The sequence below is a fragment of the Alligator mississippiensis genome, chromosome 7, assembly GCF_030867095.1.
Source record: "Alligator mississippiensis isolate rAllMis1 chromosome 7, rAllMis1, whole genome shotgun sequence".
Classification (NCBI taxonomy): Eukaryota; Metazoa; Chordata; order Crocodylia; family Alligatoridae; genus Alligator; species Alligator mississippiensis.
In genome coordinates, this window is record NC_081830.1 from 22,946,814 (window position 1) to 22,972,630 (window position 25,817).

General features: G+C 41.8%; 1 protein-coding gene across 2 annotated transcripts in view; it reads left to right on the forward strand.

The window, feature by feature from the left end:
- Window positions 1-970: 970 nt before the first annotated feature.
- Window positions 971-25,817, forward strand: part of DOCK5 (dedicator of cytokinesis 5) — a 146,313-nt gene continuing 121,466 nt past the window's right edge. For both annotated transcript variants that reach the window (XM_006276811.4, XM_019482453.2), the window contains exon 1: window positions 971-1,162. In XM_006276811.4, the coding sequence (XP_006276873.1) occupies window positions 1,120-1,162 (43 nt within the window). In that variant the 5' untranslated portion in view covers window positions 971-1,119. The remainder of the gene's footprint in view (window positions 1,163-25,817) is intronic.

Genomic DNA, 25,817 nt, shown 5'->3' on the forward strand with positions numbered 1-25,817 from the left:
TTTCTGCTGGAATAAGCAATAATTACTTGCATCTAAAAATAGAAGCACCGCTGGGAGTTTTCATGCATAAAATAGTGAGGATGGCTTGGAATAGATTTAAAAAACCCACTAACAAATCTAACAAAATGCAGTCTATTTGCTCCTATTCGTAGTTTAAAAATAACAACCGCAACAATAATAATAAGTCTACAAAGGAGCGTACTGCCATGCAGCTCTCTGCACAAGATCTCTAAAATAGAAACACACTTCTGAGAAGAAAAAGTCTTTCATTCATGCTTCACAGATATGAATCATCTCCTAATGCAGGTATAAAAAATAGGCCTGGGCCCTGCAAACATACATGCCTGTGTTAAATTTCAACCATGGTGGGTAGCCCCATGAGTGGATTGGGATTATTCATAGGGTTTCCTGCTAGGTTCCTGTGTGGATAACTGAAGAGGTTTCTCTCAGCCTACTCTTAGATCCTCATCTCAGCGCCACGCCGACCTGAACCGCGGGGCGAGGTGTACAGTAAGGGAGGCAACCCCTGGCCCTCGTGCCAATGGCACAAGGCACTCGCTCCTCCGGGAAGGGGCTGGGGCTGCGCTGCCACCACGCGTGTGGGGCCCCGGGTGGCTCCCTGCCCTGCGCCCCTGGCTCGCCCACGTCCCGAGTGGAGGACGCGGCAGCCTGGTGCCCGGCGACCCGCGCGGTCAGGGGCCGGGAGCGCCGTCGCGGACGGTGTCAGTGGCTGCGCCCCGCCCCCCTGCAGGCACCGGAGCACGGCGACTCGGAGGCCCGCCGCCCCCAGGGGCGCCAAACGTGAGGCGAGGCGAGGCGAGGCGAGGCGAGTCGGGCTGGGCCGCAGCAAATCGCCTCGTAGGCGGGGCAGCCAAGGTAACCCCGGCGAGGCGGGGCGGGGCGGGGCGGGGCGAGGCGCTTCCTCCTCCCTCTCCCTTCTCCTCCTGCTGCTGTTCTGGGCGGCCGCGGGAGGCAGGAAAGTTGCCTGGTCCCGCGAGTTAGTAGCGGGGCCCCGGCGCCGGCCCCGAACATGGCGGAGCAGCCCGGGGCGCCTCGACCGACGCCGCCGCGGGCAGACGGGCGCTGAGGCGCTGCCCCGGGCCGGGCCGGGCCGCCGGCATGGCCCGCTGGATCCCCACCAAGCGCGAGAAGTACGGGGTCGGTGAGTGAGCGCCGTCCCCTGGGCACCCTCTCCATCCCGGCATAGTCCCCTCCTCCCCCCCCCGTGCTCTCGGCCCCGTCTCCCTCCTCCTGCCCCTGCCCCAACACGGGCCCGTGCCCCCAGGAACTACGCACGAGTCCCTCGTCCTCAGCCCTTCGGGGACGTCTCCTTCTCCCCCTGCTCGCCAGGTCCAGATGCCCCCTGCACCCCCCGCATTATAATGTAATTTCCTCTGTCCCCCTTCAGCAAGGTTTGATTTGTTCCCTCTTGACTTCTTTTTGCAGTGATACCTCTGTGACCCCCCATCCTTTTTGCCCCCAGGTCTGCACTACAAATATTCACTGGGACTTTGATTTGGCGTCGAGCCGCAGGGTGGGGAGACAGCCTAAGGTCTGCATGATTTGGTTCATGCGGCTTTGGTTTTTGTCATTCCCCAAGTTTGCGGTCTTGGGACCCATCTCTTCGGGGTTTTTTGTGGTGCTTGTTCACTTTTTTTGGTCTGCTTGAAACGGGGGAGGGGGCGCTCCGGAGAGACGTTTGGGTGAGAGATGCAGTTTGGGCAGTAACTGCTGCAGGGTTAATAGCTCCCCAGGGATTAATAGGAGGAGAATCGGTGTCTGTGATGCTCCTGGGGAGAATGCAATAAAAGAGTGAATGGCAGGGAATGAGCTCCAACAGCTTTTATTACCTGCCCTGGGTGTTTGTACCCGAAAGCTTGCAAAGAACTTTTTTCCCCAACTGTTTGGTTGGTCTAATAAAAGAGATCACCTTGCCTGCCTATGTTCTTAGACCAACATGGCTACAACCAAAAACCCTGCCAGTTTGTTGTCATTTAAAAGATCTTCAAACACTAATTTCCTACCTCCTAGTCAGAGCCTTGTCTCAGACCTTGTGCTCAGTAAGTTCCCTTTTTTTTATTTTTGGACGTATGACAAATTGAAAACCACAAGATCCTGAGGCTGTCTGGAAGATGCTCTGTAGAGCACAGAAGAGGAGAACATTTCTCACAGGAACAAACTCTTAAGGAGAACTGATCTGTCCCTGTCGTTCTTCTCCCTGGGAAACATTTTGAAATGGGGAAGCATTTGCAAAGTGTGAAGCACTACTGAATTTCTCTTTGTTACAGTTATCTCAAAAGGGATCAAGGCCCCAATCCTCAGAGAATAAAGAACCTAAACCCCTGTAATAACCCCTTAACTTCATAAAAACTTCATGTGGGTCCTGGGATCTACGCATTTGCAGCTTCTTTGTAGGATTAGAGCTGAAGTGCAGCTCCGTGTCTTAACAAAGTTATTACAGGCAGCACAGTCTTATCTGCTTGCTTTCTTGACTACTTTCAGGGTGTGTAATGTTATGTTCTCTGAACTTTGTTTCCTCCACTAGTGACAACATATACACTGTGCTGCGGAGTTTTATTTTCATTGGTGGCACAGGAATTTGTACAAATTGCAGGGGTTGCTTCTTAAGTGCTGTCTGCCTTGAGACTTGCAGCTCCTTATCATAGTAAGGGTAGGTTAAACACCTTAAACCTAATGCCAATTTTGAGACAGCTTTGATTTTTAGACATGACTCTGACTAAGACAGTACTATCAAAAGTAGCCTTGGGCAGCAACGTGACTCACAGAGACACTCCTCTGATCATAATTCTTCCTGGTTTCCGGGATTAGTAATTTGCTGCTGGGCTTTATCAGCAACAGGCTATGATGTCCCTGCTGCATACAAGGTGCTGGCCTGTATAGGAACCAAAGGTCTGTGTTCTGAGCATTCCCAGCCAAACAGGAGTAAGCAAGTGTGTGATACCCAGTTATTCCTGCATGCACAGTTATATAAAGGAGATGCTAATTTCCTTACTTGGGTATGTAGTCCAGTTCTTATTGTAGTTCATAATGGTTGTTTTTCATCTATTTTACAAGCATATTTAACTGGATTGCTACAGTAAATAACTTCAGTAAGTGAATGGTTGGTGCTTGTACTTTGTGTTAATGAGTTATTTTTGTTAGGCTTTATATTTGCATACCTAATATTACAAAGGCATGCATTAAGTGCTTTGCACTTAGGCCCCAATCCTCAAGTTAAAGCACATGCTTAATATTACTACCATGGGAGCTGTTCCTGCTAGTAAAGGTAAGCATGTAAGTGTCTGCAGGATAGACCACCTTCCCAGCAACACACTCCTAGCCACCATGGACGCTACCAGCCTATATACCAACATCCCACACCAGGATGGCATCTAAGCCTGCCTTACATATCTACAGGAACAAGATTACAACTCAGAATACAGACCCAAAGATATTACTGACCTTATACACTTCATCCTCACACACAACAATTTCACTTTTAATAATCAACACTTCCTCCAGATGATGGGAACAGCTATGGGCACTAAAATGGCCCCACAGTATGCCAACCTTTTTATGAGCCACCTGGAAGAAGACTTCCTCAAGAACTGCACCATCAAACCCTTGCTATACTTAAGATACATCCATGACATCTTCATCATTTGGACTGAGAACCTGCAATCTCTGATGGAGTTCCATCAGAAATTCAACAGCCACCATCCCTCCATCCGACTTTCTTTAGAATACTCCAGCACCGACATCTCCTTTTTAGACACAATGATCAGTATCCAGAAGGGTAAAATACAGACCACAGTATACAGGAAACCCACAGACCAACATACATATCTGCACAGAACCAGCAATCACCCTAAACACATCAAAAAAGCTGTGATATACAGCCAAGCCCTCAGATACCACCGCATTTGTACTGAAGAGAACGCCCAGGATTGCCACCTCACCAATCTTAAAAAGGCTTTCACCCAGCAAGGACACTCCTCCAGAGAGGTAGATTGCACGTTTGAAAGAGCCACCTGGGTACCACGTGAAGAACTGCTGCAGTACAGAAGAAACTCCCCCCCAAATCGCACACCGCTGGTTATGACGTATCACCCCTCCCTTGAACCTGTACGGAAAATCCTCAAAAAATTGCAACCCATACTAGACAGAGACCTTATTCTTAAAAAGATCTTCCCAGAGCCACCCATCCTAGCCTTCAAACAAGCACCGAACCTCGCCAACCTCATCACCAGAAGCAAACTTCCTCAAGCCAGAACACACCAAAAGGATCCAGACTGTGCCAGGACAAGAAATGCAAAACCTGCCAACACATCTCCACCACCCCCACAATTACTACACCCCACAACAGAGCCATCAGCATCCCAGGATCTTACAGCTGCACCTCCAGAAATGTAATATACCTCATCCAATGCACCAGATGCCCTGATGGAAAACATGTAGGAGAGACCAAACAACAACTGCAGACCAGAATGAATGCACACCGGAAATCCATCAAAGACAGAAATCCCCAGTTACCGGTGGGGGCACATTTCTCACAGGAGGGCCACTCTCTCTCCAATCTCTCAGTCCTGATCCTCAAGGGAAACTTGCACAACACTTCCCAGAGACGAGCCTATGAGCTCCATTTCATCAACCTCCTGGATACTAGAGATCATGGACTAAACATAGACATTGGATTTTTGATACATTATAATCTACCTGGCAACTGACTCCCCAGCCCAGCCCAGCCCCTGGCTTCTTTACTTTTCATTGCATCCAGGAAGAGCACACACCAACTGCTGAAGTTTCCTTAGCCTGATGAAGGGTTTTTGAACCCGAAAGCTTGCTTAATAACTATTCTCCAACTATTTGGGTTGGTCTAATAAAAGATATCAAATTCACCCAAGGAACCTTGTCTGCCTACATCCTTAGACCAACACAGCTACAACCTAAACCCCTGCAGGATATGGGCCTTTTTCATAGATTCATAGATTGTTAGGGGCTGGAAGACACCTTGCAGATCATCTGGTCCATTTTTGTAGTAAAAGCTTTCAGATCTTGGGTTGTAGATTGATCACAGAAGATGGAAGCACCCTGTCTTTTCATGGAACGGATACAAGAGCAGGAGAATAAAACCTTTTCTCCCTGCTGCCTACCCAGAGTACTTTTATGCTAAAAAATTTCAGTGTAAAATTGTTGCCTCTTATTGGCAGAATATTTTAATCTCCTTGGCCTATTTAATCCCTGGGAAAATTGCCAGGAAGGGTGGCTATTAGTACTAATTATGATGGTGTTTGTGACGAGGAGTTGGCCTTACACTACCTGTTCATATCATATAGGGGCCATGACATGGTAGTAGCTTTCATTCACCCCTAGCCTGGGCCTTTCTCCAGATGGTGGCTGAGAACTTTGAAAGTCTCCAAGTTCCTTTTATTAAAGAAAGAATGGTAACATTATGTCTAACAGAATATTATCTGTGCTTTTGACATTGCCATAGAGATGTTTGAATTTATTTCCAGTTCAGCTCTGCAGATAGTAACAATGTAGAGTTCCCAACAACTAACCACTGTGATCCAAAGGCATCCCTTAAATTTTTGCAAGTTTCAATTTTTGAATGTTTGTTTCCTGAATTATTGTAAGCAATCTCCTTGAATGGCTTGTTGGTATTTAAAAGGAGCACACTAAAAGCTGATTTGTTACCTCCCAGCAAAAGCTCACCCACCCCTCTCACAGACCTACAAACTAACCATTTTCTTTTTGGCCTGTTGCTTTTCTCAAAGGCAGTCATGCACAGAATGCATTTTAATACACGTATATGTATTATGTAACACTGCAATTAAGTTCGTTTGAAGTTTTATGGGAATTATTTACAGTTGTGTCCCTGAAGTTTATGCAGCCTGTCCATCATCAGATTGACTTTAAAATAATTAAATTATCATTGATTTATGGCAGAGGACAGTGCAACTGTTGTTTTCTCCATTGACTTAATTTTATTCCTGGTGGCTTTACTAGATTTTTGCAAGTTTATCTAAAGTATAATTTGACTGAGTTTCTTTAAGTCCCATCTCCTCTGTGGCAGATCAGACTCCTTGCTCAATAGATGTTTTCATGTCCTAATTAGAGGTCCATGCTAGAGGTGCATGCTTCATTGCTCTCTTTTTCCATTTCCAAATAGAAAAGTCAATAATATTGTTAAGGACTATCATTACCTGCTTAGAAACAAATAAAGTGTTTGCTGTAATGGCTGAACTGTATTGTCTGCTTGAAGAGTTTTAAGTGATGGTAACACAGGTCTGCATTAACGCTTCACCCGAGGTATTCCATTTCAGTTCTGAAAAGGTTCTCTTTAAATTTTCACTCATTTTTTTTCCGCCCCCCCCCCCCCCCCTTTGCCATTTACCACCCTTCACACATCTTATCTTACTTGCATTCTTATTCACAAGCTAAGGAAATACAGACTATATGAAATTACTGTAAGGTGGATACAGCCTTCCTTTCCTGTGTCCATGTGACAAGGTAGTTAGCAGAATTCACATGTTTGTTGGGTGAGCACTTCTGCTGTGGTCTTCTGTCAATTAGATGAGATTCGACAAAGACAAGTTCAAAGTTCTGCGCTTGGAACAGAATAATTACATGCAAAATATAGGCTGGGGAGTAACTAGCTAGACTAATTTTTTTAATTATTGTTGTTCAAAATTCAGTGTTTTTTGAGTCAATTAATGAAAAACATTTGTCAGTAAAAAAAAAACCCAACTACAAATGAAATTAGTAAATGAGCCCTGTTTATATGCAGTATAAATAATGTTTTTTGTCTTGGGCTGAGAGGCACAATATATTTGTTGCCTTTCTGGTTATTTTTATAACAATGATGCATTAATGAATTTACTAGTGAAAACAGCATCCCACATAAATTTCATGTTGCTTCTTGGCTGAGTACTTGAAATGTTTCAAGCTCATATCTGAATGGCTCATGGTGATGGATAAGAACCCTATGTTTTAAAGGTTGGCTGCTGAGTTTTGCAAATAATTGATCTCAATTTGATTAGAGTTCTGAAAAGTTGCAAAATAATAATTTTGGATCAAACATGATATCTTTACCATGTTACTATTGTAACAAAACGTGCCTTTGAGTTAACATCAGTTTTACTCTTCAGGGCTGGCAGTATGGCATCTTTAGCTTTGATATCTCTCTATTTTTTAACAGATTTTTTTTAATGACCCCATATCATTATTGGTGACCATTTAAACCAATATTCTTACCTGCTGCAGAGGCCACAAGCATAAGACTATCCTTATAGCAAAGGAGTTATTCTGTTGAAATACTGTGTGTTATTTGAGTAACAATCAGCTGCATCACATCTTAGGAATGGCAGTAATTTTTCAAATGGAAACCAGTGCCTGCCAGCTATATTTGTGACTTGTGTGAACAGAAATGCAAAGGATTTGATAGAGAGAGCATGCCCCAGGATGAACTTTTATTAATTTTATCACGACCAACATTTTTACCTGGGAGTACTTCTGATATGGATGGTTGTAAGTTCATGTCTTGCTGCTCATCTGGCATTTAGTTTCTGCAAGTCTGCTTGCAAGTCTGCTTCTGTGTTAGTCTCCAAGTCTGCTTTGTGTGTTGCACCCATTCATCAGTCCCAGCATTTTGCGCTTCCCTGTTTAAAATGGTTTCATATAGCTGATAATACTGTGGAGCTGATGCTCTGTCAAAATAAAACAGAGTTTTTGTTTTAGCTTTTAACATTTGTTCAGACTTCTAACACTTGTGCAGTTGCTCTGGGAATATGCTTTCATGTTAAAAGTCCCAGTTGTGCAACTGGTTGTCTGTTTGGGGCTCTAAAACGATGCAAGAGCAGGCCACAAAGAGCTCACACTTTGCAAACTTCTCCTTCAGGCCTGACTTCGGTGAAACCTCTTGGCTCCAGCATTATCATATGCAGAGGAAGCACCAATTTAATCTAAAACAATTGCTAAATCACCGCAAAATATATGAATATTATTCACTTTAAAACAAGTTTATTTTGATTCGCGTAGATTGATTTATAACAGATTTAAGTTGAACTGAAGGCAAGCTCTACACAAGTAGTTTGGCTGTACATTGATTTTGTCAAATTGATGCAGCTTTTGAGCATGGACTCAAGAAAAAGTCTAAACTGCTGTTAATTTAGTTTGTGCCCATAAATTTACAAGTTCAAGCTAGATGAGATGAACCAATATTGAAATCTGCACACAGGCCCTGCACCAGTTATTTGTATTGGTTTATCATCTAACAGTTTGACTTTTCTGCGAAGATAGCCTAAGTAATTGTGGAACTGAGCGATCAGGATCTACCCAGAAGTTTGCATTTATTAAGGTAAACCAGTGCAAGTCTACATGTACATTTAAGGCCTGTATGTTTTTGTGCCTGTCAGTCTCTCATGCTGTGTCTCTTTATGTGCCTGATCCTGATTCTTTTGAAGTTAGTGAAAGGCAAAGCCTAATAAGGACTGAAATAGGAGCAAAATAAGGGCCTCTTGTTTGCTGCTGTGCCTGTTGGCCTTTATTTCTTCTTTAAGTGCAGGATTTTATTACATCTTTTCAATTGCATAATGACAGCTTGTTGCAAAGAACCCAAACTCTCCTGCATTGCTCTTTACTGGGTAATTATTTTGAAATATACACTTAAAACAATATATTTTTCTACTAGTATATGATTTTTTTTTTTTAACCTTGTTTTCTTGCAAAATTAATGACTTAAGGTTGGTTGGGGGGGGATTGGGGGGGGGAGGGGAGGGGGTTCTTGTTGTCTGACCCACCTTACCTTCTTGATGTAAAGTTATAAGTAGCCCTGAAACAATAAAAGTGAAAGTGAGCATGGTTTTTGAATCTGCAGACATGGAGTATTTCTGCATTTATCTGTAGCATGTTATTTGAATGAAATCTGTTACATTTTGTAAAAAGGCTTGCAAGTATTTGTCCAGGGAATAGAGACAAAAGAGGGTGAGTTTTAGGAATTATATTGTAGAAGGGAGTCTTTGTGCCTAAATCTCTCATCTTCTTTAGCAATCAGTTTAAGTCCATGTGCTTGGTTGCATAGGGTTGGCAGAAATTTTGAGTGAGAGCAGACCAGTTCATGTGCTGCTGTTCCTTTCCTAAGAAGGGATGGACACAACTGATGCTTTTCAAGGAAGTTGTGGCTGTGGGATTTTTTGTAGGAAGTGTTGAGGAAGGCATGTTGCAGTGGATGCTGGCTCTCCAAGGGGCACAAGATGAGATGTGAAGATGCAGTTATTATTTGAGGTACTATTCTTTTCAGAAGAAAGGAGAGAGGAGTAAAGTATGGAGAGAGCAGGTGGAGCAGAGAGGGCAGGAAGTGTTAACTACCTGCTGCATGGCCAAGAAATTAAGGAGGCACAGTAGAGGAGCACTGTGCAGAGACCTGCAGCTTCATCAAACCAGATTAAATTACTGACTGCAGATGTGTGGGGGAAGTTGAGTTTTTTGTTGCTACAGTGACAGGAGGTATAAGTAAGTGTTTTTAAGCCAGTCTCACTCTTGTAGGGAGTAAGTGTAAGGAAAACTACAAGTTCTGCTCTCTGGTGTTCTCTTTGAAAAACCAGCAAGAGCAAGGGGATTTCTTTTCCTGGCATTACTGCAGACGTGGGTATTACGGCTGGGCTTTTCAAGGAACCCTATGGGAGTTAAAACACCAGATCAGTGGGAGCTTTCCCTTAGTATGTTTTGCATATCCCAGCCCATAGCTACTGATCTGGTTTCTGAAATGGTCTCGATTCTTACTTGGTAGATGTGTTTTATTAGACCAACTAATTCTTACCTTGTATTTCCCTATGCCACTTGCTGAAACTTTATACATATTCCTTGTATGTGCTTGAAGTGTGCCTATAAGCTTAAAGCACAGGCTGGCTAGTCTCAATTCTGACTTGTTTTTTTCCCTGCTCCTGCTTCTTTCCATCATACTTTCTTTTTCCAAATCATTGCCCATCCCATTCATGTTCTTCTTTTTTTTTTTTTTTTTTTCCTGCCCCCCCCCCCCCCCCCCCCCCAAGTGATAACTGTGTGTCTGGAGGCAAATTAGTAGCTTGAGTTCATTAAAGGTAAGATTTGCCCAGCAGGACTTAATTGCAACTGGAGGAGCAGGGAACTGTGATAGTTGCCTGGTTTCATAGAAACTCCTGCCATGAAGACTTCCCAGCAGCATATCAAGTGACAACTGTTGTGTCAACAGAACTAACTCTTATTGACTGATTACATCTTTGAGGCATAATGTTATTTTTAGCTTACCAAATCTTTTATGAGTGTTGCATGTATAATGTGAATGACAGCAGAATATGCAATATTTTCTGTTATTATAATCTTTTGCAATATTACTATTAGTAGTATTGCAGTATAATTATGTTGTAAGCTATTTGCAGCAGGAACAGTCATTGTGGTGTTTGTATAGCACAAGGCTCAGTCCTGGTTTACAGTCAGGATCATGAGATACTGCCATCATCAAAATAGTGCATTAAAATAGTCAAGTTCCTCAGATGGAGGAAGTTCTAGGCCCATGTTTGCATCCTTTCACTAAGATTGCACTCAGAGCAAAGGCTAGAAAACATCTCATTTGTATTTGCTGTCTGGTAGTTCAGTTATTTTTTTGTGTGCCAAGGGGTGACCATGGCAAAAACATCCTGTGATGGATTTCAGTTTGTTGCCAGTAAACCAGTGGTTCTCAAGCTTTTTAGGCTGGAGGCACTCCTTTGAAAATGCCAGCTCTTAGTTTTCTTTTTTTTACTACAGAAAAATAATAGAGGTAGTTTTCTGTTGCAAAGAACTCAGAAATACCATAACTATGGATTTCTTTTTGAAATCTGCTTTTATCTTGTGAATCATATTTGCATACCTAACAATGCAAACATTGCGGTGGGCAGCTTGGCTGACAATCACTGAAAAAAACCACAAGTTTCTTCTCTGCAGCTAATTGCAACATTGAATTTTGAAAGCTGCTTGCATTCTTCCCTTGTATTGTGGCAGTGAAAGGGGAAAAAACCATGTATGTTCATTACCCTTACCTGATTGTCTTGGTCTTAGCCAGACCTTCCTATGTATGACAAGTATTAAGCAGATTAGGCTTCTGTATTATTACAGGGGCAATATCAGTTTACACATTTTAAAAATATTATCATTACATACTACACTAACATCTGATAATTAAAATGGGTAGAATTTTAATAGTCCTTGGCCCTGCTTTCTGGAGGAGCTGGGCACATGTGCAAATACACTCACTCACTCACTCTCACTCTCACTCTCTCTCTCTCTCTCTCATATATTTATTTTGCTTCCTAGTACTATTTATGCCTGTGGTTCCTTTTTTTGCACTGAAATCAGTTGTGGGGGGATGTTTTAACTACAAAAAGATCGGAACTGTTTTCACTGAAGTTTTGAAACTATGAAGAAAAATATTTTATATTTGTGGAAAACAAAACAATCCCCAGACCCCACTGCTGAACTGACCTATTTTCCATGTGTCAATGGAAGCATTCAAGCCTTTTCTTCCAACTTCATTTTGTTTCATTATTTTATTAGTTGCCACACTACCAGGAATACAAACAAGCAAGGTTTTAGCGTTCTCTTTTTATTACAGAGGGTCTGATTCTTTAGTCTTAGGTATGGCTGGAAACTGCATCTGGCTGGACGGCCTGGTGGCAACATGGTGGGACTACTTGTGGTGGTGTAGCTCCTATAAAATACAGTATTGTAAGGCGAGTATAAGGCGTTTCAAAACCCTAGCCCCCATTGCCTTGTGGATACTCCTCGGTTGGAGATAGACTAAGGGACATCAGCTTGATGGAAACATGCCTTTGCCGAGTGACATTAGGCAGTCAGGTGCAGTTCTATCTGTTGCTGTCTGGCAGAAGCTACAACCATCAGCACACTGACTGAAGCACCAGCCTTTGGATTCTGTCTGTGTGGTTTGAAGGGGGGTTGTAGGTCTTGGACAGCCTCTTCCATACTCTTGCCCAGGCATGCGCATCGAAGGTCTTGGTGCGATGTAGGTAGACCTCTTACATGTACACTGTGATCCAGAGGATTGAAGGTTGCCTACTTTAGAGTCTTTAGTGCTGGACACAGCATTTTATCTCTGAGTTGATGAAGGTCCTGTTTTTCTTTTAATTCAGTTTTCTACAGTAACTGCTATGTTAAAGGTCATTTGGTGAAAAGGTTCACTGTATTAAGTTCTCCTGCAGCCATTTCTCTTCTGTGACTGACTAACTTGTGTGCATTTTAGTGTGGGTGATAACTATTCCACAAGTAAACCCTTCCTGGTCAGATCTTTTGATTTCAAGGGCATTAGTGATACAAGTAAGAGTCTCAGCTGTTGTTGTTTTTTGATTGTCCTAACCACTAGCATATGCAGGTATTGGGGGCAAGGTTTTCAAAGATGCCTCTGAAAATGAAACCTCTGTAAGGAGTCTCAAGCAAATACAGCAAACACCTCTAGAACACAATGGCAAGCTGCATCTTATTCAAGGCTCTAACAGTGCTGGTGATGCTCATTAAGGAACAGTGTAGTTGCCTGTGATAGAGTTTGAGATTTTTTTCACTTCCTTCTTTTTTCTTAAATTAGGAAACCCCATCCAAACCATGTGATGAAAGAGCGAGACCCTTACAGGAAGAGAAGGGAAATTATCACTGCTAAGACAACAGAATATCAAAATGGTTAATTCTGTCTCTGGATTCTGTAGTTTTTGTGGGGGGGGTTGGTTTTTTTTGTTCGCTTGTTTTTGGGTTTTGGGTTGTTGGTTTGTTTTGTTTTTTTAACCACAGCCATTCAGTGGCTGAAAATCATAGCCTTGCTACTCTTCAGAAAGCAGCCACAAGTTAGAAATCTGGAACTGAATTTAATGTTAACTAATTTCTTTTACTTGGATCTTCAGGAAATCATAGCATCATAGAAAATTAGAGTTTGAAGTAGTGCTGATTGGAAAAAGGAATTGTAATTTTTTTTTTAATCCCAAATCTTTTTTTAAAGCTTTTCCAAACTTTTAAATTGAAAAATTGAACTAGTTCATTTTTTTTTTAAATCGGGGGGGGGGGGGGGGAGTTGTGAACATTTAATAACTTCCAAAATTTAAAGTTTCTACCAACTCTGTATTACCCATGAGTCTGTTATAGATTTTTTTTTTATTCATGGCTCATTCTCTTTTTTCCAGAAATGGTTTATTTGACTGATAGAACATTGATTTCATTTTAACATTTCTGAGGAAAATTGTCCTTTTTAAGTCAACATATTAAACCACAATCCCAGTCAGATTTATAACTAATCTAGTCTAAAGTCATAAGCACATTTATTCCTTTGCTGACAGACTAAGGACTACATTTTCAAGCCCACTGCATACAATTTATGACTACAACGTCTTGAAATATTTTAATGAATTTCTATACTTTTTCCAGGAAACCTATGTAAATAAGACCAGAACATAAAAATGAAATATTAAAAAACTTTGTGTGGCCCATTCTTGGTCTGCTTCAGGTATTAAAGATGTTCAAATTCAGAGTTGGGGGGTTTTTTGTTTGTTTTTGTGGGGGGGTTTGTTTGTTTGTTTTTTGGACCAATCTTAAAGACTATATAGAATTTCAGTCTAAATGATAAAAATGACTGGTTACCTATTAGTGAGGTTGATTATTGTTAAAGAATTAATTCACTTAATCATTTTAAGATTTTAGGAAGATGTCCACTCAGACAATTTCTCAATATACAATGATGTTTTGGTAGAGTAGACAGAAAGTTATTCTTTTGGTCCTTTCAAGCTTTCTAATCTCAGGAAGAGTTGCAACAAAAGCAGATGCAAGTCTGGAAGAGAAAGTGCTAACTTTGTGGAAAAAGCTGAAACAAATGGTTCAGATCAAATGAAGATAATAGTTCTCTGTTCTTGCCAACCCTGGAATGTTAATCCTACTGTAATATTAAATTGATGCTTTTAAATTCAAGGTTTGGCACCTTTCCTGTTTAGCAGTACTTCATCAGCATGGTAGAAATAAATATACATAGCAACTGCCTTGTTCAGAAAGAGTTTATATCTCCTGTAGGGATTGTTCAGTAGACTGAATGTTAGGAGCAACATTGTTAATTATACTAAACTTGCTTTGTGTAATGCCTTGTAAAGGTACAGAGGTCCAAAATGAATGAAAATATAATTTACAGGAGTTGGTGGCAAGTGGCTTTGGTGTCAATGAGAAGCAGGCCTTAGGTTTATTGGTTTTAAGTCCTGACTCTGTAGTGCATAACACCTTGTGTAGTCATTGCTTTTGTGGCAGTGTGGGTGTAAAAGCTCCCAGTTAACATGGATATAGAGAGCTGCAGGAGGTTTAACAGTGGTAAATCAGTGCCAATCAACTTGGGGTAAACTTGGGATCAACTTGCTTGGTTTGCCTATGTAGCTGGAAGTTGGTAGCATGTAGAAGTAATTTGGATTGGAAGGTGTTGGAGAAATGTGTCATTGTATCTTGTATCTCATTTTGCAATGGCACCCTGTAAATATGTAGCCTGTTCATCTCTAGCAAACATGAATTGGCAAAGATTCTTAGCCGCTCTATGAGCATAGACAGGAATTGGCATTGTTTTATTATTTTTGACAGGTCAGTTGAGCTCTTATTACTTCAGCTTCTTCTCCTGTAAAAGGGGACTAATTTTTCTGAGGATGTGTGCATGGGTGGAATTGATTATATTTTTCCCCATTTTTGTTTGATCCAGCTCTAGTTATTACAATTATGTATGGGAACCCAAACTAAGACTGGTGTCCCATTGTCCTACAGGAATTATGCATGTCTCTCAAGACATGGTTCCTGCCTTGAAGAGTTTATAGTTGGAACAGGCAAAATAGGTCAGGTGAGAGAGAGAAGGTGGTCAGATTTGTATTTTGTAGATGGAAATCAAAGGCACCGAGGGATAATATGAATGGCCCAAGGGTATACATGGGGTCTGCACAGAGGTGGAAATTGAACTTTGGTATCCTGGATTTCCGTTCAGTACCTTGAGATCAAACTGCAACTGAAAACTTATTCTGGGAACTGCTGAAATAGTTATGCCTGGTACCTTCACCAAATAGAACCATACTTCCAAACATCCAGTACTGCTAATAATCAAATATCGCCCAATCATGGGTTGGAGATGTCATTGTGAGGATGCGGTCAGCAAAGCTAACCGCACCTTGTCATGCATCCACAGATGCATCACGAGCAGGTCCAAGGAGGTGATCCTCCCCTTCTGTGCGACATTGGTCAGGCCACAGTTGGAGTACTGCGTCCAGTTCTGGGCGCCGCACTTCAGGAGGGATGTGGCCAGCATTGAGAAGGTCCAGAGGAGGGCCACTCGCATGGTCAGGGGGCAGCAGGGCAGGTCCCACGAGGAGAGGCTACAGGACCTGAACCTGTTCAGCCTCCACAAGAGAAGGCTGGGAGGGAATCTGGTGGCCATCTGTAAACTTAACAGGAGGGACCAGTGGGGAACGGGAGAGTCCCTGTTCCCCCCAAGCACTACCTGGAGTAACTGGGAATAACGGCCACAAGTTGATTGAGAGTAGGTTCAGGCTAGACAGGAAGCACTACTTCACAGTCAGGGTGGCTAGGATCTGGAACCAACTTCCAAGGGAAGTGGTGCTTGCTCCTACTTTGGGGGTTTTCAAAAGGAGGATAGATAATCACCTAGCTGGGGTCATTTGATCCCAGCATTCATTCCTGCCCATGGCAGGGGGTCGGACTTGATGATCTGCTCAGGTCCCTTCTGACCCTACCAACTATAGCATGAGTTGTTAGAACAGGCTTTTTTTATCTGTTTGTTGAGACATATTAAGGGAAGAAATATGTTGGGGAAGGGTTTACCTCCACGGATTTTTTTTGTTTTTTTTTTTTTAATAACCCAGCATGCTCTTTTATTTGGACTCTGAATCCTCATCCACATATGATTATGTATTTCCACTTGATAGTCACAAGCAGGGCGTGTTAGAGTGGCACCATGTTTCTGGTAGGAAGAAAGAGGTCTGTAAGTGTTTCCATGTTTAAACTCTGAGTTGAAATTGGTTTGATTGCTGCTCAACCATAAAAATTCAGTCCTTGTTGAAGGTTGGCATGAGTTCACATTGGCCTCAGAGCAGTGTGTCTCTGTAAGTGTACACATGTTGGTGGAGACTACAAAATGATCAAGGCAGCTTTGGATCATTTTTGAGTTGTGGAAGGGAAACAAGTGAAGCTAATAAGTTATATTGATGTGATGTGTTTTGCTTTGTTCTTTGTGAGTTTCTGCAACTTAAAGTTGGTTTCATTTAAGCCATCAAGTTTCTTGGTTTTTTATTTGCATTATGGTTTAAGGCCCAAATTGCCACCCTTTGTGGCAACTCTGTGGTTGATGATGATTTGTTTAGGTTAAGATACTCAAAGCTGTTGATGGTATTTGGATGCTCAGTTCCTATTAAAATTAATTAGTAAAAATAATGCACACAGGATCTGTTGATCTTGAACATGTCATCTATTGCACATTTCTACATGCATATATGTGTGTACCCACCCCTCCTTCCCCCCTCCACCCAAGATGAGACAACAGGTGGATACAACTGTTAGGTAGGTGAGCACAAAATAATAGTTTAACAATTATGATCAGTATGATAAGCAATTGTCACCATATAGTGGCTACCTAGCTGCTGGGTAGTTGTGGTATAGGCCAGTGGTTTTCAACTTTTTTTTCATTTGCGGACCCTTAACAAATTTTGAATGGATGTACGGACCCCTTTGGAAATTTTGAATGGAGATGCGGACTATAATGTTTACTTGGTGCCTTTGGGCTCCTGGGATGGGGTACTCACTCAGACCTTCATGCCTTTTGGGGTTTTGTCCTCGAGTCACCGTTCAGCAGAGACCGATGGGGTGGTAAACAGCTTTATCTTTATTAGGAACAGGATTCATCAACTCGCATGCTTGCAGGGAGAACAACAGCTACCCACCACCACAAACCACATGCACAGGGGCATCAGGGGGAGAGACTGGGTCATCCCACTGTTGGCCCCTTAAAGGTACATTCCATATACCACACGGACCCCCTTTGAGTTGTAAATGTGGGTATTCACATACTTTTGATTGGTCATAGTCATCTTTCACAGACCCCTTAGACATAGTCTGTGGACCCCCAGCGGTCCATAGACCAGAGGTTGAAAACCACTGGTATAGACATTTGGTTGCAAAGGATCTTGTAGGCATTAGAGGCAAGTGACAATAATACTCAGTGATTAGTGTGTCTAATCTACAGCATTAGTTTTTAATCCTTTAATTCTGCTGTTGACTTTCCCATCAGGGTCAAAGGATGAAAATGGGCTAAAATGTGAAGAGATTTACTAATCTGAGCTCCAGATTATCAGTTAGAACTCTGCCTTCCCAGCCCTGTACACATGGTTCTGTGAATGTTATAAAGATGATAATACATATATAAATATAATATAAAAATTACATCTTCTCATAGATCACCCTTTGTGTGTTAACCATTGCTTTTTCTGAAGTTTACTGCCACATGAGGGAAGGCGTTGCTCATTATAGGCATGCTGTACTGTGGAAAAACCTTATGCATATATTTACCAGTGATCAATGACTCTACATAATATGGTTCTTTCCACTCAGTAGGCAGGATGTGGCCATTCATAAACTCTACCTTCATTCATCTTGGAGCTACTGGGTTGATTGTCAGACACCAGTTATATTGTTTGAGTCTTGGGTGATGCAGAGGTAAGGGAAGAGACTTCCCAGAGGAATGGGAACTTAATTAAACTGGGATGGGGGTGTTGGCTATCACTTATTTTCTTTTTAGTTATTGCCTCCTGACCAGCAGCCAAAACTTCAGCTAAAGCTTTTTTGTTAAGGAAAAAAACATCTGAGATGAGGCTCAGTAGGGAACAAGTTTAACACTAATGAAATAGATTCTTTCCAGGAAAAGAAGCTTTTGCAAGGTAATGATAATGTGGAGACAAATGAGCTACTGCCAAGGAAAGGCATTCAGAACAAGCTGCAAACCTAGGATCAGACTAAAACTCTGGATCTGAGTTTTGAAACCTCAGGGTTGGAAGCCGGGGTTTTGGAACAGCCCAATGAGTAGATAAGTCTGTTTCCAAAGTTTAGTTTAAGGCTTGAAATGTTAACCCTTAAAAAGGAGTTTCCATTCATGGTTTTATTTCTCAGCTGGTTGTGGGAAATTTTCCAGATCAGCTGTCCTAAATAAATTTTTAGAAATGTTGTCAGTTCAGTTAGCCCTTCTTAAAAAAGTGGTACCTTGTCCCTGGGGGTCCCTTCCCTGCTCTGCCACTGACTTGCTGTGCGACTTCAGCTACTTTTCCTCCTCAAGCTTCCACTTCTCCATCTGACTGGAGAGACAACTACTTTCTTTTTCTAAATTCTTTTCTAGATAGGAGGACAAATGGGAGTGAGTAGCCAGGTCAAATTGACTTTGATTTGGAGGCCTGCATGCAACTCCCTCATTAGTGTGAAGAATTATTTTGAAGTAGCAATGCCTTGAGTCAAACTTGACACAGTCAGGAGGAGTGTAGACCTTCACATGCAACTGCAACCGTGTGTACACTGATATTACAGGTATGAGCCAAGTCTGCTAATTATTTTATCTAAGCCTAAAATCTCTAGTACATTTCACAGTACAAGCAACAAAAGGAAATTAAGAATGGCAAAGTAATAGATCTAACCATACATTTCCTTTTTACATGATACCTTTCTGCAAAAAAAAACCAAACCAAACACGCTTGCACCTGGGTAACATTGCTTTCTTCTTTGCATTGTGATTGTGCATACATGCAAGAAAATTATATAAAGAGTTATTGTGTTAAACCAGCAAAGCTTTAAATTCCTCAGTGAAATGTTGTAGGGGTGGGGGAAAGCAAATTGGAAATGCTGGGTAAAATCCTACGGTTTGTATTACGTGGGAGATCAGACTGGATTATCATAAACCTTCAGAGCTATAGAAAGATTCAACTAGCTATAAAGCTAGTGAAGGTGAAATTGTGGCTGCATTGAAGTTGATGGGAACTATAATGGGTTAGACTTTTTCAGGTTATTTATACAAATGACACACTAAGTCATAATAACTGCTGTCAGATGGCATTTGGAGTTTTGTATGTTGGCTGTTTTCCTACACTGGATTTTCTTGGCTGCTTGTTCTTTCAGGATAGTTGTGAGGGGGAGAGAGGAGGACTGTGACTATAAAGTTCTTCTGTCTGGACAAGCCTTTGAGCTACTTAAAATGTGCATTTAGTGGTAGAATAAGAGGGATTGAAAAATTCCATCTAACTTGATCCCAGAGTTAACTGTTTACATAATAAGTCTATTCATAAATATCAAATAGCCTGGTGAAAACCAAATCAGCTTTTTGAGTAGCACCAGAGTTCAACAGCCATTTCTATACCCAATGTCTCCAAAATACATGTAGAGTCCAATGTCTATGCAGTTATTCCAAATGTATGTCAGTGAAATTGAGATGTGTCTATGCTGTAGTTAGCAGAAATTGCGGCATTGTACCACCTGGTTATCCAAGCTAAGTTCTTGGCAGGATAGATTAGTCTGTGCTGAGTTGCATGCTTTTGTGTCAAGATTGCTACCAGTGCTTGAGCTAGCTATTTTAAAACCAAAGCGAGTATCACTACACTATGCTGCAGTGAAGACAAACATTCTGAACACAGGAACTGACCCATTCCTGTAATGTGGCTGAAAGCAAACACTTGTCAATAAATAACTGAAGGAATGATGATGAGTATGGCTTTTAGACACAAGGCAGTAGTTTTTTTTTTTTCCCCTGTGTGATCAGCAGAGCCCTTTATTTCAGCAGTCCTGAGTCATCTCAACGGCTTGTGGGGGCTCGATCACAGCCCATTGAAATAAATTAAAATGCTTCCATTCATATTATCAGGGTTCAGATCAGGCCAAGGGTTTTCTTTTGTTTCTAATGCACTGATAATGTGGGTCACTGTGTGTTTTTTAATTTTTTTTTTTTAGAGTTGGTTTTGCTCTTTGAGAAGTTTGTAGTTTCATGGACTTCAAAGCCAAAAGGAACCATTAGATCAGCAAACTTTGCTTGATTACTTGGCATCCTTTCATCTGTGAGAGACAGTGGATATTACAGCCTATGACAGATGCTTTGCAGTGTCTCATGGTGCCTGAATAGTCTAATCCAAGACTTTCATGATCTGTGGCAGAGGTTGCAAGTGTCTGTGTCATGATTGGGTGCCTTGGGAGCTGGTTGCTTCCTATGGACTCTTTTCTCTTCAAGCAGTTGGATCCAGTTCCTGTCATGGACTTTAATGCTCTGGTGGACACAATGATGCTACTTGTTCCAGTCACTTGCCAAGTCTTCCCATTGGTCAGGATCAATTCCAAATGCCTTCATATCTCATTAGCATGCGTCTTTGTAGTGAAGCTTAGGACTTTCTGTTGTTCTTGTTCCCTCCACTAGTTCCCCATATAGCATGTCCTTGGGTATATATTCATTTTCCAATTTGCTCGGATGGCCTAGCCAGCGCAGTTATCACTGTTTGAGTATGGCTGTCACACTTGGTAAATTTGCCCTTTGCATTGGTAACTTTATCTTGCCTTTTGATGTTGAGGATGCAGCATAAACAGTGCAGGTGGAAGCTGCTTTACTTTCTCTCTTGGTGTGCATAGGTTGTCCATGTTTCCCCACCATACATGACTGCCGAATTCACAAGCTTTGTACATTAGCATTTTGGACTTGATGGTAAGTTTGTTTGTTTGTTTTTGTTTTGTTGGTTTTTTTAGTTGTTCTGTGCTCTTTTAGTCGGTCTGCTGAAGGTAGCGGTAGCCTTTCTGATGCGAACATTAAGTTCTTCATCCAGTGAGTGGTTGGTGGTCACTGTTGGTGGGCCACCTTGTTGATAGTAGGGCCTAGAGCTTTTTTCAGACCATCATACAGCCTCAGGAAACCTAAAAGTCATGCATCTCATCACAGAGATTAGTCTGGTACTGATTTGCACAGCATCTGTTTGCTCTCTGTATTTTGTTATTTGCCTGTCAAAGTCTCGTTTTGGCGCTCTCTGGCTGCTTATGTTCCACATAGGCTGCGTTCTTGATGTTGATGAGAGGTAATAGTTCTTCTGAATTTTCTTCGAACCAGTTCTTATTGGACAGCCTCTTTTCCTCAAATGTAGCTCTAGTTGTTTCATGTATTGCAGTTCTTAATCCTTCCCAAATTTCCTCTGCCTTCTTTGGTAGTGACTTCTAAACATCTCGAGTTTGAAAGCCTTCACAAACTCTTGGCATTTCTTTTGGTTCTTGTTGTTAGTGGTATTGATTTTGGGCTTGCTCCTAGGTTTTACTCTATGTAGGTTCTTGCCTGTAACTTTCACTTTGCTAATGATCAGGGAGCAGTCTTCTGCATCGCAGGTAAATGTTTCCTCCTAACAATAACAAGGTCTAGTTGGTGCCAGTGGCCTGATTGTGGATGTCACCATGATGCTTTGTTGCAATCCTTTTCAGCAAAATATGAATTGTCAGTGCACAGTTGGTTTTGGGCATAGAATTCAAGAAGTTGTTGGCTGTTTTCATTCATTTTGCTGATGGCAAAATGTCCTAGGCAATCTGGCCGTGAGTAGTTGTCTTCACTGACTCTTGCATTGAAATCTCCAAGGAGGAATAATTGCTCAGTTGATGGTATTCCTTTGACAACTTGGTGCAGAATGTCGTAAAACTTATCCTTCTCCTCAGGGTTGGATTTTAGTGTTGGTGCATAAGTGCTGATGATGTTCAGAAAGCCAATGGTTGTCTGAAGTCTAAGTGAGATGATATGCTCTGACTTCCCAATGGGTGTTTCTGTAAGCTTTGCCACCTTGTTGCTCACAGTGAAACTGATGCCATGTAGACTGCTTTCTTCATCAGTTTTACCTTGCCAAAAGAAAGTGTACTTGGTGTCTTGGATAGAACCAGGTGCAAGATTTCTGGAAGCTTTTCAGCTCCTGGCCTAGCCCTGTGCACCCAATGAGGCAGACTGTGGTGGATCAGCACCTGACTGTCTGTGGGCTGTCCAGCATTATGGCAGGTGGTAGCTGACCAGTGGAATGCAATGATTCCTTCCACCATCAAAGGTGACCCATGGTGCCCTGCTCTATGCCAATCAAGTGAGAGCTTATAACCTGTAACTGCCACCTTTTGTGTTGTGCCTGTGCTGCTGGTAAGGATGTTCTTCATGTGGTGTGGCTACAGTAGCCTGGGTGGTTGATATGGAGGTGCTGCTTTGCCCTTGCATGAGCATTATCCTCTCAGCTACACTAGCTTGGTCCAGAGGAAGAGTGGGAGACAATGCGTTTGGAACCAGCTATGCTGCAGGAGTTGCCAGTGCAGAGGAGGTCTTCCATCTGCCTGCCTTTTGGGGCTCTTCTCCTGTATTGGTTGCTACCCAATCTGGCATGTGTGGATGCTGTTGGCAGAATCACTGTGTGGTTATACTCATCCATCTTTTGATGGCATGTCCTTCATCAAGGGTTTCACTACCCTCCTCAGGTGCTCATCTCCCTGAAGCCTTTGGCACTTCCTGAGGTTGCCAGGTTAATTAACCACCACCCAGCACTCAGTGTTGACCAGTACAGGTTGTACCACTTATGGTCATTAGTAGTAGCAGGTTTTCAATCTTGACCTGACCTGCATCAGTAAATTTGCCCACCTGCATATTGCAGGCAGGCCATGAAATTTCATGCTGTTACCTCTACGTTGGTTCCAGTGAGTTGGACCACACTAAAGTATGTCAGTCCTCGGGAGAACTGAAGTGGTGTTTCACATGGAAAAATTACGTGGCCCTATTGCACAAGCCCCCAAGAACCAATGAAATGAGAGATGCCTGAATAATCATAACAGGAGATGCTCTCTCTGATGCAAAAGAAAAGGCAAACCCCCAAGGTCCCTGTCAGTCTGACTTGACCTAAGTGAAAAATTTCCTCCCCACCCCAAAATCTGCGCACATGAGTAGTACATAATGGCCGAGCATTTAGGAAAGAAGGTGCTCTCTGCTTCTGAAGAGTAGCATCCTGTCTTTATCATTGGCTAGCTTCTAATATTTCCAAAGAAAGTAGAAAATCCCAGCACTCATCTGCCAGTTGTATACTGTAGGAAAAATGTTCCTTCATGATCAGGTAAATTCCTGAAGCAGGAGATTTGATGATAATCATTACACCAGGGCAGAGGTTTTTTTGTTGTATTGAGTGCAATGATGTTCTGTAGGTTTTTCTCATCGTTTCATGGAGGGTGAAAATGAGTTGGGGCAGGGATTTATAGATTTGCAGAATATGACACCAGAAGGGCACATTGTGACCTTCCAGCCCAGTTGCCTCATGTATGCTTATGGCTCAAATGTAACGTGTGCTGTCTTCCTATGTTTTATAGCCAGCATGAGATGGTAGTGTTTAACTCAGTGTGTTGTTAATTTTGGAAACTAGCAGTGAGAATTGAAGAAAGTGCTTCACTTGAAAGCATGTAACTAGTCCAAGTCATTGGGCTACTTAAATATAAGCAGGCAAGGTTATAAGCATGTGCTTAAAAACTTTATTGAACTGGGAATGTGACTATCAGTACTGTTAAGTATTCCATGGCTGGTAATTTTAGCATAAACAACATAGCCCACAGGTGCAAACAACCATTTTTACAGAGCTCCGACACACAACTCCTAGCTAAGATCTTCATCTCTTTTACTTAAGTGCCTGAGCCGTATCAAAGAAGTTTTCCTACTTAGATGAAAAAGTCTTTGTCCCTGTTACAAATTGTCTCTTTGGGCAGTTCCTTGTTTTGTAAATGAAGCCATTGTTTTTAGGGTAAATCTTGGCAACGAACAACATACCAGCCTTCTCCAAATGGGACTCTCCAGTGCAAATGCCAACTTTAGATGGCTAGTGCAGCATATAAAGAGCATATTTCTCTTTCTGTACAGTAGTTCGTGACTCTGGTTGAAAGATGTAATGAGGCTAGGGCTGTTCAGTGTAAAGGCACTGAATGTGGTTCTTTGTTCAGAGAAAGCAAGGCAGAGCCCTTTCCTATCAGATAGTAGTGTGGGCACACATGCCTTCTGAGAAGTAGGGTGTGTTCAGAAGCTGTTATCACGTCATCTTAAAGGGTGGAGAGTAGGTTATTTTGAGGCGTATGAAGGATAGCAGATTGTGCAGTGGCTACAAATTACAGCCTAATCTACATTTTTAGATGTTTTTAAGTAAGTCACTGGGTAAAAAGGTTATTTTTCTTTTGCTTTGAATTATGTTCAGAATGATGCATGAAAATTTCTGCTTCCAATATTTTATTTCCAGATGTTTTGATGAAACTTCTCTTTAAGAACATTTTATCCACTGTGCCTGAGAATCAGTTGTACTCCAGTTGATGAAACAGGAGTAGGAATTGGGACTCCTAGCTTTCACTCCCAGCTATGCCACGCACTAACTTGCATAATAAGTGCTTAACTTCCTCAATTTCCTTTTATGCAAAAGAGGATAATAATCACCTTTGTAAAGTACTTTGAGGTCACTATGGGAAGGACAGCACATGGGCACAAAGCATTACTGGACTATACAGAAGCGGGGGGTGTACTTTTAAATACAGGTTTTCTACCTCTGCATGGCTTGGGGGAATTCTGCTCTTTCTAGGTGCCACTCATCATAATGTATGATCAGGAATGTATGATCATCAGGAATGTATTGTTTTATTTTGTGGCCCCTGCATAGAATGACCTGTTCTTCCCCTCAAAAATACCATTTATGACTATTTGTGATAACATCACATGCTAGACCACATTAAGCTTTATGTGCACTATCAAGCTATGCTAACTTCCTTCTTATCTGTGGAAAGTTCAGAGTCCTTGGAGAGCCCTGGACAAATCTAGATTTTATTTTATTTTTTAAACACCTCCGCTGACCATGTGGATTAGTTATCCTGTCTTCAGTGACGACCAATGCAGGATGCTTGAGAAGCATGTAGCCAACCTGTAATTCTTGCACATCCATTATATTTCTGTAGAGTGGGAATGGAGTTCCTTTCTGACCCTTGTTAGGAATGTTTTTGTCCTGAAGCATGAGAATTGTCTCTCTGCATCTTAATCTACATAATGACAGCTGCTGTAACTAGCCATAAAATTATCCATCATCCCAGTAAATACAGCTGTGGTGTTTACTTCTTTGACCTCTCCTCTTAATGACTTGCACAGTTTCTTTGTACGTGTTTGGAAATGCTTTACCTGCCGTTAATCAAATCAAGTGATGATAATTCTCCTTCCCCCTTTTATTCTTATGTAAGTGTAACTAGACAGTTTATTTCTTAGAATTACATGCAAAGTATGTGATCCTCAGAAAAAGCCCAGTACCTCTCTGTAATACTTAATTCTTTCCCCCTCTCACTCTCAGCTGAGATTATATCCATTTGACTTCAGGGGAATGTTGCATGACTATTATTACAAAAAATGGAAGGCAACTAAACTACCTACGTAAATTTCCAAGCTGAAAGATGTTTACTTTGTCGAACATAAAATATTAGTGCAACTTTGGGGTCAAAGTCTTTTTCTTCAGTGTACTTTTCAGCCTTACCCAAAGTATTTATTTTCCTTTCAAGTCACGAACAGTTTTGGTACATGTGCAGTGCTCTTTTTCTTACAAGTTCAAGAATATGTTGATTTAAATCCATGCAATAAAAAGGACAAATGGCTTGTGTTGGTGTAGATGGATTGTGGTTAGCTTCAAGGAACAGGATGCACCAGTTGCAAACAGAAAAGCTCCTAGGGGAAAGTGTGCCAACAAAATGTCTTTCATAAC